This window comes from Thalassophryne amazonica, chromosome 5 (assembly GCF_902500255.1).
Source record: "Thalassophryne amazonica chromosome 5, fThaAma1.1, whole genome shotgun sequence".
In the NCBI taxonomy this organism is placed as follows: domain Eukaryota; kingdom Metazoa; phylum Chordata; class Actinopteri; order Batrachoidiformes; family Batrachoididae; genus Thalassophryne; species Thalassophryne amazonica.
In genome coordinates, this window is record NC_047107.1 from 105513689 (window position 1) to 105528673 (window position 14985).

Here is a 14985-nt window from a genome sequence, read left to right on the forward strand (position 1 = left end):
TCAAAACAGTTGTTTATTATAGTTTGCTGTGTGTTTTGAATAAATGTGTGTGTAAAATTATTTTTCGCTTTATTTTTTCCATGCCTATTTTTGATTTACACTCATAAAACACAACAAAAACATATATATTCTGAAAGCACAGGTTGTTCTGAAAAAAAGAGACATAAAAGTTGATTGTGGGATGCAGGGAGAGCTATTAACAGCAATAATAAAACATTTATGCCAGGTGAGTGAACTGTCCAAAAAAGGCCCTCAGACCCCAGAGGGTTAATACTTAGTAAATGGATTTTCCAGGGTAGATTCACAACACATAGACTAGAGCTGTGATCCAAAGCTTATGTTGTTCATGAAATCTCATCACAGTCACCATACCCCTAAAAACACATTTTTTTGAATACCTGCAATCATTAGGGGTACATTAACAATGTCTGGTTTATCGATTTCAGTAACACGTGTCCTGAAATATCTGTCTTAGTTTTACAGTATTACATGCATGCAGTCTGATGCAGGGGCAGGGGCAGACCCCCCTCCCCCGCCCCCTTACAAAATCCTGGACCTGCCCCTGTGATGCATTTTATTGTTTTTTTATTCTTTGTATTTGGAAACTACTACCAGTATTCTTCCTTTGCATATCAGAACAGGCTGTCAGAGGAGTACGCTGCCACCTGTTTCTGTCAGCTTTTGAGCTTAAAAGTTTTGGCAGCCAATGCCCTCGAACTCATAATCTAGGTCCTTGGCTGATTGAAGTAATTCAATATCTTGTCATTCTCTGAGAAAGTCTGATTTGGTGTCAGCACAATACCAGCCTTGTATGTATTTTCTGCATGGAGAAGATAACACCATGTCCAGTCATGGAACCACACACATCACGGTAAACGATCTACTGAACAGACTTCCACATTAAGCTTTGTAGAAGTAAACATAGTTGTTTAAAAGCCCTCCGTTTCAGTATGCATTATAATTATATTTGATTGCTTTAGGAATGCTTTCTCAGACAATATTAGACTAAGAGCAACAACTTCACCTGAGGCTGGAGTTTTACTACACAGCAACTTAAAAAACCCACAAACAAATAATTACCTCAGTGTAGGAGATTACATTTTTGCTTATTTTGGATATTTACTGGTTTATAAGTACGATTATTCCAAATCGAATAAACTCATTTCCAAGAATCTTGGATATGTTTTGGCTGTTCTGAAAAAAGTTGTGGAGGAAAGTCAAGAGCCAAGGTATTAGTGATATTATTTGTTAATTACAGACAGGCTGTTTCAGGAGTGGGCTGATTTTTGCTGAAATTGATGAAAATGTTGTCTTGCTCACGCCAGATGTAACTATATTTAGGGGTGGAGCCATAAAGGAGTGTGATCAAGACATTTTAGGATATCACAAGGTCAGGAGGCAGGGTGGTGGCCAAGTGGGTAGGTGTGCTTGTTTCCAGAGCAGAAGGTTCCTGGTTCAAGACCACCCCAGCTCATTCTCTATGTAATGTGGAGTCCCATCAGGAAGGACATCTGGCACAAACCTTGTGCAAAATAAACATGAAGGACCACCTCTGACCTGCTGTGGTGACCCAGAGTTGGGAGAAGCTGGTTGGAAGTACTAATTTTATAATATAGTGCATCCAGAAAGTATTCACAGCGCTTCACTTTTTCTACACCTATGTTACAGTCTTATTCCAAAATGGAATAAATTCATGTTTTTCCCCTCAAAATTCTGCTCACAACATTCCATAATGATAACATTAAAAAGTTTCTTTTGAAATTTTTTCAAATTTATTAAAAATAAAAAACTAAGAAATCATGTGTACATAAGTATTCACACCAGTATTCATGCTCAGTACTTTGTTGATGCACCTTTGGCAGCAATTACGGCCTCAAGTCTTCATGAATATGACGCCACAAGCTTGGTGCACCTATCTCTGGCTGGCCCACTCAAGGACATTCACAGAGTTGTCCTGAACCCACTCCTTTGATATCTTGGCTGTGTGTTTAGGGTCATTGTCCTGCTGAAAGATGAACCGTTGCCCCAGTCTGAGGTCAAGAGCGCTCTGGAGCAGGTTGTCATCCAGGATGTCTCTGTACATTGCTGCATTCATCTTTCCCTCAATCCTGACTAGTCTCCCAGTTCCTGCTGCTGAAAAAACATCCCCACAGCATGATGCTGCACAACCATGCTTCACTGAAGGAATGGTGCCTGGTTTCCTCACGACGCCCGGCATTCATGCCAAAGAGTTCAATCTTTGTCTCATCAGACCACAAAATTTTTTGTTTCTCATGGTCTGAGAGTCTTTCAGGTGCTTTTTAGCAAACTCCAGGCAGGCTGCCATGTGCACTTGGTTTCAGTATGAAAAGTTCCCGGTCCAAACCCCACCCCTGTCACATTTCTCCACGTGGAGTTGCATCAGGAAGGGCATCCGGCGTAAACCTTGTGCCAATTAAACTTGCAGATCCACCTTGGATCTGCTGTGAAGACCCGAAGTGAAAACAACGGAACAGACAAAGGGACTTACTTTTAAATTGGGATTAGAATCAAGAACCAGTTCTAGATTTTTCAATATATTGGATTTGTACACCTCAGACATGTTCGACACTGAATATAGCCCTGCATTTTCAAACAGAAAATTAATCAGGAATCAATCAATCAATCAGTTTTATTTATAAGCCTGCAGTCTGAGAGCGAAGCGCTCTATTGGGGTGATATGGTACTATGAGGTCCCTAAGATAAGATGGGACCTGATTATTCAAAACCTTATAAGTAAGAAGAAGAATTTTAAATTCTATTCTAGAATTAACAGGAAGCCAATGAAGAGAGGCCAATATGGGTGAGATATGCTCTCTCCTTCTAGTCCCTGTCAGTACTCTAGCTGCAGCATTTTGAATTAACTGAAGGCTTTTCAGGGAACTTTTAGGACAACCTGATAATAATGAATTACAATAGTCCAGCCTAGAGGAAATAAATGCATGAATTAGTTTTTCAGCATCACTCTGAGACAAGACCTTTCTAATTTTAGAGATATTGCGCAAATGCAAAAAAGCAGTCCTACATATTTGTTTAATATGCGCATTGAATGACATATCCTGATCAAAATGACTCCAAGATTTCTCACAGTATTACTAGACGTCAGGATAATGCCATCCAGAGTAAGGATCTGGTTAGACACCATGTTTCTAAGATTTGTGGGGCCAAGTACAATAACTTCAGTTTTATATGAGTTTAAAAGCAGGAAATTAGAGGTCATCCATGTCTTTATGTCTGTAAGACAATCCTGCAGTTTAGCTAATTGGTGTGTGTCCTCTGGCTTCATGGATAGATAAGCTGGGTATCATCTGCGTAACAATGAAAATTTAAGCAATGCCGTCTAATAATACTGCCTAAGGGAAACATGTATAAAGTGAATAAAATTGGTCCTAGCACAGAACCTTGTGGAACTCCATAATTAACCTTAGTCTGTGAAGAAGATTCCCCATTTACATGAACAAATTGTAATCTATTAGATAAATATGATTCAAACCACCGCAACGCAGTGCCTTTAATACCTATGGCATGCTCTAATCTCTGTAATAAAATTTTATGGTCAACAGTATCAAAAGCAGCACTGAGGTCTAACAGAACAAGCACAGAGATGAGTCCACTGTCTGAGGCCATAAAAAGATCATTTGTAACCTTCACTAATGCTGTTTCTGTACTATGATGAATTCTAAAACCTGACTGAAACTCTTCAAATAGACCATTCCTCTGCAGATGATCAGTTAGCTGTTTTACAGCTACCCTTTCAAGAATTTTTGAGAGAAAAGGAAGGTTGGAGATTGGCTTATAATTAGCTAAGATAGCTGGGTCAAGTGATGGCTTTTTAAGTAATGGTTTAATTACTGCCACCTTAAAAGCCTGTGGTACATAGCCAACTAATAAAGATAGAATGATCATATTTAAGATCGAAGCATTAAATAATGGTAGGGCTTCCTTGAGCAGCCTGGTAGGAATGGGGTCTAATAGACATGTTGATGGTTTGGATGAAGTAATTAATGAAAATAACTCAGACAGAACAATCAGAGAGAAAGAGTCTAACCAAATACCGGCATCACTGAAAGCAGCCAAAGATAATCATACGTCTTTGGGATGGTTATGAGTATTTTTTTTCTCTAATAGTTAAAATTTTAATAGCAAAGAAAGTCACGAAGTCATTACTAGTTAAAGTTAAAGGAATACTCGGCTCAATAGAGCTCTGACTCTTTGCCAGCCTGGCTACAGTGCTGAAAAGAAACCTGGGGTTGTTCTTATTTTCTTCAATTAGTGATGAGTAGTAAGATGTCCTAGCTTTACGGAGGTTTTTTTTATAGAGCAACAGACTCTTTTTCCAGGCTAAGTGAAGATCTTCTAAATTAGTGAGACGTCATTTCCTCTCCAACTTACGGGTTATCTGCTTTAAGCTGCGAGTTTGTGAGTTATACCACGGAGTCAGGCACTTCTGATTTGAAGCTCTCTTTTTCAGAGGAGCTACAGCATCCAAAGTTGTCTTCAATGACGATGTAAAACTATTGACTATTGATACTCTATCTCACTTACAGAGTTTAGGTAGCTACTCTGCACTGTGTTGGTATATGGCATTAGAGAACATAAAGAAGGAATCATATCTTTAAACCTAGTTACAGCGCTTTCTGAAAGACTTCTAGTGTAATGAAACTTATTCCCCACTGCTGGGTAGTCCATCAGAGTAAATGTAAATATTATTAAGAAATGATCAGACAGAAGGGAGTTTTCAGGGAATACTGTTAGGTCTTCAATTTCCATACCATAAGTCAGAACAAGATCTAAGATATGATTAAAGTGGTGGGTGGACTCATTTACATTTTGAGCAAAGGCAATTGAGTCTAATAATAGATTAAATGCAGTGTTGAGGCTGTCATTCTCAGCATCTGTGTGGATGTTAAAATCGCCCACTATAATTATCTTATCTGAGCTAAGCACTAAGTCAGACAAAAGGTCTGAAAATTCACAGAGAAACTCACAGTAACTACCAGGTGGACGATAGATATTAACAAATAAAACTGTTTTTTGGGACTTCCAATTTGGATGGACAAGACTAAGAGTCAAGCTTTCAAATGAATTAAAGCTCTGTCTGGGTTTTTGATTAATTAATAAGCTGGAATGCAAGATTGCTGCTAATCCTCCACCTCGGCCCGTGCTACGAGCATTCTGGCAGTTAGTGTGACTCTGGGGTGTTGACTCATTTAAACTAACATATTCATCCTGCTGTAACCAGGTTTCTGTAAGGCAGAATAAATCAATATGTTGATCAATTATTATATCATTTACTAACAGGGACTTAGAAGAGAGAGACCTAATGTTTAATAGACCACATTTAACTGTTTTAGTCTGTGGTGCAGTTGAAGGTGCTATATTATTTTTTCTTTTTGAATTTTTATGCTTAAATAGATTTTTACTGGTTATTGATGGTCTGGGAGCAGGCACCGTCTCTACGGGGATGGGGTAATGAGGGGATGGCAGGGGGAGAGAAGCTGCAGAGAGGTGTGTAAGACTACAACTCTGCTTCCTGGTCCCAACCCTGGATAGTCACGGTTTGGAAGATTTAAGAAAATTGGCCAGATTTCTAGAAATGAGAGCTGCTCCATCCAAAGTGGGATGGATGCCGTCTCTCCTAACAAGACCAGGTTTTCCCCAGAAGCTTTGCCAATTATCTATGAAGCCCACCTCATTTTTTGGACACCACTCAGACAGACAGCAATTCAAGGAGAACATGCGGCTAAACATGTCACTCCCGGTCCGATTGGGGAGGGGCCCAGAGTAAACTACAGAGTCCGACATTGTTTTTGCAAAGTTACACACTGATTCAATGTTAATTTTAGTGACCTCCGATTGGCGTAACCGGGTGTCATTACTGCCGACGTGAATTACAATCTTACCAAATTTACGCTTAGCCTTAGCCAGCAGTTTCAAATTTCCTTCAATGTCGCCTGCTCTGGCCCCCGGAAGACAATTGACTATGGTTGCTGGTGTCCCTAACTTCACATTTCTCAAAACAGAGTCGCCAATAACCAGAGTTTGATCCTCGGCGGGTGTGTCGTTGAGTGGGGAAAAACGGTTAGAGATGTGAACGGCTTGGCGGTGTACACGGGGCTTCTGTTTAGAACTACGCTTCCTTCTCACAGTCACCCAGTCGGCCTGCTTTCCCAGCTGCTCGGGATCTGCCAGCGGGAAACTAACGGCGGCTAAGCTACCTTGGTCCGCACCAACTACAGGGGCCTGGCTAGCTGTAGAATTTTCCACGGTGTGGAGCTGAGTTTCCAATTTGCCCAGCCTGGCCTCCAAACCTATGAATAAGCTACACTTATTACAAGTACCATTACTGCTAAAGGAGGCCGAAGAATAACTAAACATTTCACACCCAGAGCAGAAAAGTGCAGGAGAGACAGGAGAAGCCGCCATGCTAAACCGGCTAAGAGGTAGTAGCTGTGCTAAGCTAGCGGATTCCTAAAAACACACAAAGTGAATAATGTGTAAATAATTTAGAGGTGATTCAGCAGAGGGAGTGCTTTAGTTAAGGCACGTGAAGATTACACTGTGAAACAAATCGTTATCTAGTTAACTAGATCAATCTAACTGCGCAGATTAAACAGCTAACAGATACAGCAAAACACCGCTGTGCTCCGGAACAGGAAGTGATACAATACCGCAGTGAGAGCCAACCCTCACTGGTAATCAAGAAGGGAATCAATGACGAATCAGACCAATAAGCAGATTAGATAATGCCATTGATAAAATATTAGCAGTTCCCTTAACTTTGTATGAAGGCTGTATCTTGGCGATCTATGACACATGGTCTAAAAGGGTATAGAGCAAATGCACACCACAAACTGAGCACAAAGTAAGAGGCAGGGCACCCATGATTAATTCATCATGGGTGTGTTGTAGGCATAATATAAAGTACACCAACTTGATTTTCACCTGTTATACCCTTTAAGAGACAAATGCACCAGCAACTGGTGCATCGCTATTTAGGCGGTGAACACTTGAGAGGTTTTGTGGTGGGAAAAGGATTCTGTCCACAAAGTATTAAAGCAACATCAAACAAACTTCTTCTTTTTAAATCACCATACGGTTTTTTAAACTGCTATTTGTAAAATATATAATACTTCCTAATATTGGTAAAATACATCTCAAAATGAGTTTTCTTTGCCAATTTGAAGAAATTATTTAAATAATTCTTAAGTGAATTTTCACATGGGCTATTGGCAGATTATGTATTTATTTTACTTGTTTCAAGTTAAAAAACAAGTTGTAACAAGTTTTAAAAAGTCAGTGGAACAAGTGAAAAGAGTTCTTAAAACAAGGTCTTGAAATTATTTTAAAAAGAGGCTAATTTTGAAGCTTTATTTGACTCCTATTACACAAAAAAATGAACTGCTGTCTCAATGACAAAAAGTGATGTAGCAATTTTCATAGATTTTTTTTAAAAATTATTTCAACTTAACTAATGTTATTTCAACTTTAGACATCTTGTGGCATTAACTCAGTTGAAAGTTGAAATAACTATGTTGAAATAACGTAGAAAAATCTATGCAAATCAATTTACAATTTACATCAGTTCTTTTCATTGACACAGCAGTTCCTTTTTTAGAGTGTAGGATTATTCATTCATTCATTTCCCATATCTGCTTACTTCAATAAGGGTCACAGGGGACTGGAGCCTATCCCAGCAGTCATTGGGCGCGTGGTGTTGTACATCCTGGACAGGATGCCAGTGTTCTGTCGAGATGAGGTGTGTCATCGAGATGAGGTTCCTCGTGTAACTGCACATGTGCACTGAAAAAATTACTTGACGAAGTTTGCTTATTTTGATGGGCAAGTAAATGTATAAATTGTTCATCCGAATGTAGTAATGTATAAAATCTACTCACTATAAAACGCTAAGTATTTTTAACCTGGAGCTAGCTCATTTCGACAGGCAAAATATACATATACATACATTTATGCTCCTAACGTAAAATACAGAAAATGTTTTACTTACTAGGCTATAAATACACTGAATACAATTAATAAAAAAAACTTTGATGGAAAAAACAAAAAAAAAAAACACAAAATGCGCATGCGTAGTTGCACGTCGAGCGAGTTACAACATCTCCACATGCGCAGTAGCGCGACGCACCTCATTTCGACGTTCACCTCATCTCGACGGGACACCGGTCTATCGTAGGGCCATAAGTAGAAGGAAGTATTATATCTTCTACAAATAACAGCATAAAAATCATATGGCGAGTCAAAAAAACAAACAACTTGTTTAATCTCTGATATGACTCAAAAGATGTTTCCACGACTCTTTCACTCATATTTAATGTAAGACATTAAATATAGGTTACATATCTTGATTGGAAAGTAGGAAAATAAACTTTGTAAGATTTTTTTGGGGGGGGAGAGTTGTAGATTTTGCAAGATATTAAGAAGTCAAACTCCAGGAGGTGCAAAGAAGGTTTTTAAGGACTTCACAATGGAGGATGTATTAAGACAAAGTTCTTCTCGGGGTGGGCCGATCCAGGTTTTCATGATTGACTAATTATGAGTGCTGCCCGTTTTGATTTCACTGAACACTAAGCCTCCTCACAGCGACCGCTTCAGTGAGGAGAGACGGAGGATAAAGATCTTAATCCCAACCATGTGCGCCGCTAATACTTGGAAAAACTGGGAGGCTGTTTTTAATACTTTAATTAGTAATGGGAAGAGAAAAAAAGGTTTCAGAATGTCAGGTTCTAATGTCAAGTGCAATTCTGCTGCAAGTGAGTCAACATGGATTTCATGTCTAAAACGATGAAGATCATCATTTAAAGGTTATCACTTCATCACCTCACATATTTGCAGAGGTGTTAAAAGGATTTCCACATTGCCATGTCAGAGGTTCATCTGTTCATGGACCACCAAAGGCTGAACCGTGTTCTCCTTCAAAAGGAGAACTGGTGGAAGCATGGAGATTAGAAGGTTAAGTAGAGTTTAGTAGAAGATCAGACATATTATACTTAAAAAAAAAAAAAAAGCCAGTTGGGAGGGAGATTAAGAAGAGAAAAAAGAAGCTGTGCACTCTTGCACTACTTGTGATTAAAAAATATCTCCACTCCAATATATTGCACAACAAATTTAAAGTTGACTACAAGTTTAAGATCAATTGTTTAATTATTCTACATTGCAAATATGTTCTTTTTTACATTCTCCAGCACTGTTTGTATCAAAACATTTGAGGTTTAGTTTCTAAAAAACAAAAAGCTGTTGTTATTACTTGGCTTGGGACGGTGACATTTTGCTAACTTCATAAAGTTGCAGAAAATGTCAAAGAAATTACATTCAGGCTACCAGCATCCCCATGGGTTTTTTTTTTTTCTTTGTGGTGGGTTAGGGTAGAAATATGAAAAGAGCCAGCTGATACAAACAGAATATCATCAGTCAATAATCAATACTCAAATTCAAATATAACTGAGATACCCTAATATTGGATGTCCAGATCAAACTGGGTGAAAATCAGATGAACTTTGTTGAAGTTATAATGTGCACAAGAAGGTGTGTTTAACCCTCTGGGGTCCAAGGGCATTTTGTGGACAGTTCACTCGCCTTTATTATTGCTGTTAACAGCTCACCCTGTATCCCACAATCAAGTGCTATGTCTCTTTTTTTTTCAGGACAACCTGTACTTTTTGAATATGTATGCTATAGTGGTGTTTTTATAAGTGTAATAAAGGTTTACAATCAGAAATAAGAAGGGAAAAATAAAGTGGAAAATAATTTTCACACACATTTATTCAAAACACAGCAAACAACATAATAAACAACTATGTTGACACTTTATAAAGGTAGTTTGGGATCTTGTACAAAGAGAATTTACAAAATAAATATTCTGACAATAAACACAAATGCACATTTTGAACAATATATACAAAATGGTCGATGTGTTTTGTCTGTCTTTATGCCACATCTCAAAGCAATTTCTGTCTGCTATTACACAAAGGCTTACAACACAAACTTTTTAATTCTATGGAGTTGACTCCCTCTTGGATTGCTTGCAGTGGCACTCTTTGGTCCACCACCTGGGGCTGTATGAGTCCTTCTTATGCTGATCACTTCATTCATATGCGCAACATTAACATCTCAAAGAGAAACATATCGCTGCTCCTAACAATCTTTGGGATACCATGTGAGACTGCTCTGCTCTACTACTGGATACTGGAAAACCATGTGATGGTGAACCACTTCCGATTGGACACTCACATTGCGCACATCATCACACAGCTTCTATGAGGATTACAAGCATGATGGATGGCTGGCTTGAAAGCCCACGGAGTTCACTTTTCAGCAAAAAAGCAAGTTTCTATTTCATATCATTAAAAAGTTATTTATAATTTAGTAAAACTTGTACTCAGCCGTCATATACGATGGCGTCGGCCCCAGAGGGTTAATTCACAGGTGCATGCACGACGGGACAATTGTACGTCCTCCTTCTGGCCTGATAAGAAGATATTTGATGAATTACCAAATCAAAGTAAAAGGAATCAGGATCAAAGATCAAAGCCTAACAATATCAACACCAAAATCTAATCAACAATTCCTTGACCCAAAACCAATCTTGCCACCAAATTTCATTAAACTCTGTAAAGGTCCTTTTGAGATATCTTACAAAAAAACAAACAAACAAAAAACAACAAACAGATAGAAGGCAATGAAAATAACCTTCTTGACAGATGTACCAATACCATATACGGGCAAGAAATAGGGCTTGGAGCCATTGTTTCCAACTGAGCATCAGTCCCTCACTCTGCAGAGCAGGCTGATCATAAACCAGATGGTCACTGGGTCAACACCTGAGTGCTTCTACTTGTTTTAGTGCAAAATGCTAAAAGTATTGAGGTCATTACATTAATAGGCTCATTTAAGTTCATTTAACACAAACTGACCATTTTAATTTTACTTAAAATTAGTTAATTTATCTTCAATACTTTGACTTAATCGGTTGCCTGACAATGTTTGAACAGGACAAATATCATGTTTTATAGTGCACAATCTTGAAGCATATGTTCATTTAAGTTACTTTAACATAAATTAACCATGTACTTAAATATAATAAATTCACTAAACTTTTACATTTTAATGTAATCAGTTGACAGACCATGTCTGAGTTTGACATATGTTTTTCATTGCACAGCACTAAAACATTATTACACTAATATGCTCATTTAACTTGTTTTAAAATGAATTAAGTTAATTTTACTTAAGTAAAATAAGTAACTAAACTTTAACATTTTAATAAGGTGATCAGTTCTCCTACATTGTATGACTTGAACTAATAACATATTTTATAGTGAACAGCACTGAGGCATTATTAAATTTTAATGCTCTACTTGCATGACAGAGAAGCAGTGGTAGCAAATCAGTTTATGCACCTTTCAGCAGATGGTAACTTTTTTCCCCTCCTCTGATTCCAGCTTTCAAGACCAAGATCAAGGAGGTGAAGCGAGAAAACACAGACCGCAAGGTGATCCTGCAGAAGAGGAAGAAAGTGTTGAAATTGGGAAATCTGAAGAAAAAAGACTTCAAGAAACTGGTGCTGTACTTGAAGAACGGCGCGGACTGTCCATGCCAGCAGCTGGACAACCTGAGCCACCAGTATCTAATCATGGGCCGCAAGGTGGACAAGCAGTATCTGCTCACGGGCATCCACAAATGGGACAAGTCCAGCAAAGAGTTCAGAAAGGTCATCAAGAAACTCAAGACCTACAAATGTCCTGCCTTTGAGAATGTCTTCAAATAATGCAACCTCACCCGTCTCTGGTTGCATCTCGTCTTTTATAAGAACTTGCACAAGCATACAAATCCCAAATGTTCCTTCTTCTGTTATTTTGTTTATATATATCTCTACAGTATAGCTTTCTATAGGTACAGATATACATTGAAATGCTCATTACATTTTCACTGAATGTCGTGAGGGACAGTGTTACAATTTAAAGGGTTGTCTTTCTGGTTGTTTGTTTTGTTTTTTCACTTGTAAGAAAAGGACATTGTAGTAGAAACCCTTGCGGACTGAAATCATTTCTTCAGTGTATGCAGAGACTCAACTTCCGCTCTTTCAACACAGACTGTTAAAAAAAAATGAAAGCAAACAAAAAGACCTGTAGAAAAATAGATATTGTTCCAGTAGAAAACTACCAGTACCTTTTCCAGTAAGTTTACGGACATTTCCTTCAATGGTAAAATGTCAAGACAGTATTGCATTTTTATGTCATACCACCAAATACAGATGTGTGCCAAGTGACACATATTTCAGTTCAAATCAATTTATTTTATTTATATAGTGCCAAATCACAACAAAGCTGCCTAAAGGCGTTTCAGAGGGGTATGGTCGAACCTTACCAACCCCCCTGAGCAAGCATACAGGCGACAGTGGTGAGAAAAAACTCCCTCATGCATTTTTGAGGAAGAAACCTTAAGCAGACCAGACTCAGAAGGGGGACCCACTGCTTAGGCCATTCTAAAAGTTACAGAGTTACAAGCAGAAAAAAAAAATCATACTCTGCAACTTTTGTGTCCCTTTCACACTGTTTTGACCTTGATTTCACATTCCATTCTCAATCCCCCCCCACTTAAACCATCCAAGGCTTTTTTGTTGTGAGGCAGGTGCACTTTCAGCGCACCACTGCACTATTACAGACAGAAAAAAACAGGTTTTAAAATGAACCTACATTTACCAAACACTACTGTATGGAGACTCAGATGAGGAGTATCACTTCCATTGTGAGAGGGGGGGTCATTTATGACATTTTGGACATGTGGTGCGTTTCACTGGATATGATCCAGAATGCAGTTGCCTCAGTATTGAGGACTCCAATAGCCAGAGAAGGGTAAAGGGACACCCGTGATTCATCTGGCTGTGGCAAACAGATATGAGGTGGAGATGGACTGGTTGCCTGCCCATGGTGGTTGCCATGCGGGGCACAGGACGGTTCTGTGGGGCGATGGATTTGGCAACTTGCGGCACATGAAAAGACCACACATTCTCACTGCCAACTCATCACATATTTATGATTGGTCAGTGCCCCTTTCCGTCACTGTGCAAGGAGTTAGGCAGCCCCTATGCATCATTTAGTGACGCATGGGGAAATACTTAGCATCATTTCTCTCAGATTCATCTGTGTTATGACTTATCTGACTTATGGGTATAGTTAAAGTTACGGTTAACGTTTCCCCACATCACTAAATGACGGGAAGGCGCTACCCAATTTGTCACCTGTTGACATTCGGTCAAAAAAAAAGGTTTTTCATCAAAATCTGACGAGTTGGGACTGAGAATTTCTTTGAAAAGATGTGATACTGTGTTGTGCAAGGCGTAACCCAAAATAAAATAAAAAAAAATTAAACCTGTGAAAAACAAACAAACAAAAATTGCTTGACATTAACACAGATATTGGACTGTATTACTATGGACTTTTCTTACAGTGTACAGGGTCGTGGATTTTGCTTCAGTCTCTATTTCTGCTCCTGTAATAATTGATGAGAAAATGAATGCTTGGTGGTCAGATATGACACATGTTTACTTGTTTGTTTGGTGTTTCTTTCTAGCTTTTAAAGCAGCTCCAGACAGGATTGAGTTGAGTAACTTATTGGCAGTCGTACCAGAGAGATGCCTGATTGTTTCGTCAGACTGACGTCTGCACTGCTCATGTCTTTGGATCATTTCCTTTTCGATTGTCTTATTTCATCAACTCTTCTTAAATATTTCCTTTTTTAACGTGAATAAGCATCAGAGAGTCATATCAGCAGTGTGAGGTATTGCGTCAGACTGCAGAAGAGTTTAGTTACATGTCAGATGTGTCACCTGAAACCAAATAGTCTAAAGATGTTTCGGTTTGCAGTACTCAGTAATCATATGTAATGGAAATACCTTGTAGCCACACTTGATTAAAAGTACAAAAAAGTATCAAATAATAGCAAATAATGGTTTGGATTTTGTCAGTATTGCTGATTTGTTTTAATACTATATTGTGTCATGATTTGAATGTCAGAGCTGCATTGCTGCCTATTACATGTACATATAAATTTTACATAAATGACATAACGGTTGTGTGTGATATTTTGTTTTTTCTGTATGAACATTTTTGTTGTTTTTGTTTTGTAAAGAACCATCAGAGAGGATTTTTGTTTCTACTTCCATCTCTGTTTGTTGGGTTGCTGATTAATTGATATTCATGAAATTTGACAAGTTTGGTTTTGGAATCTATGATAAAGGGACAGAAGCAAGAATACACACACACACACACACACACACACACACACACACACACACACACACACACACACACACACACACAAACAAACTCAACTGTATATATAATATAAATAGGCAAGTGGCCTCTGTGTGCATGTATGCGTGCGTGCGTATGGCTTTGATCACGGAGAAACTGGGGAGAGCATATATATATATATATATATATATATATATATATATATATATATATATATATATAGCAGGGGTGGTGGCCAAGTGGTTAGTGCGCTTGGTTTCAGTGCAGAAGGTTTCTGGTTCAAACCCCACCCCTGCCACATTTCTCCATGTAATGTGGAGTTGTGTCAGGAAGGGCAATTGGCGTAAAACGTGCCAATTCAACATGCAGATCCACCTTGGATTTGCTGTGGCGGCCCCGAGTGCAAACAAGGGAGCAGCCGAAGGGTCTTATTATATATGGGGAAAATCCCATTGCTGCAATAACTTTAAAAACAAAAAGCTAGAAGGATGATGTCCAGTGCACATGAATCATCATGCTGTCACATACACATCAGCATGTGGCAATCTGTCTGCGTGTTTTGCCAATACATGTATGGAAACATAACTGGGCAACATCCTGAATTCTCTGATAGCTTGTTTGTCTTTTTATTTGGGTGGGGGGGATACGCATAATAAATGAGGTGACTTTAATGAAACAGTGGAACCATTGGTTG

At 38.6% G+C, this 14985-nt stretch overlaps 1 protein-coding gene across 1 annotated transcript in view; it reads left to right on the forward strand.

Moving 5' to 3' along the window:
• Positions 1–12147, forward strand: part of sfrp1a (secreted frizzled-related protein 1a) — a 55210-nt gene extending 43063 nt beyond the window's left edge. The window contains exon 3 of the mRNA XM_034171033.1: positions 11478–12147. Within this exon, the coding sequence (XP_034026924.1) occupies positions 11478–11803 (326 nt within the window). The 3' untranslated portion in view covers positions 11804–12147. The remainder of the gene's footprint in view (positions 1–11477) is intronic.
• The last annotated feature ends 2838 nt before the right edge of the window (positions 12148–14985 follow it).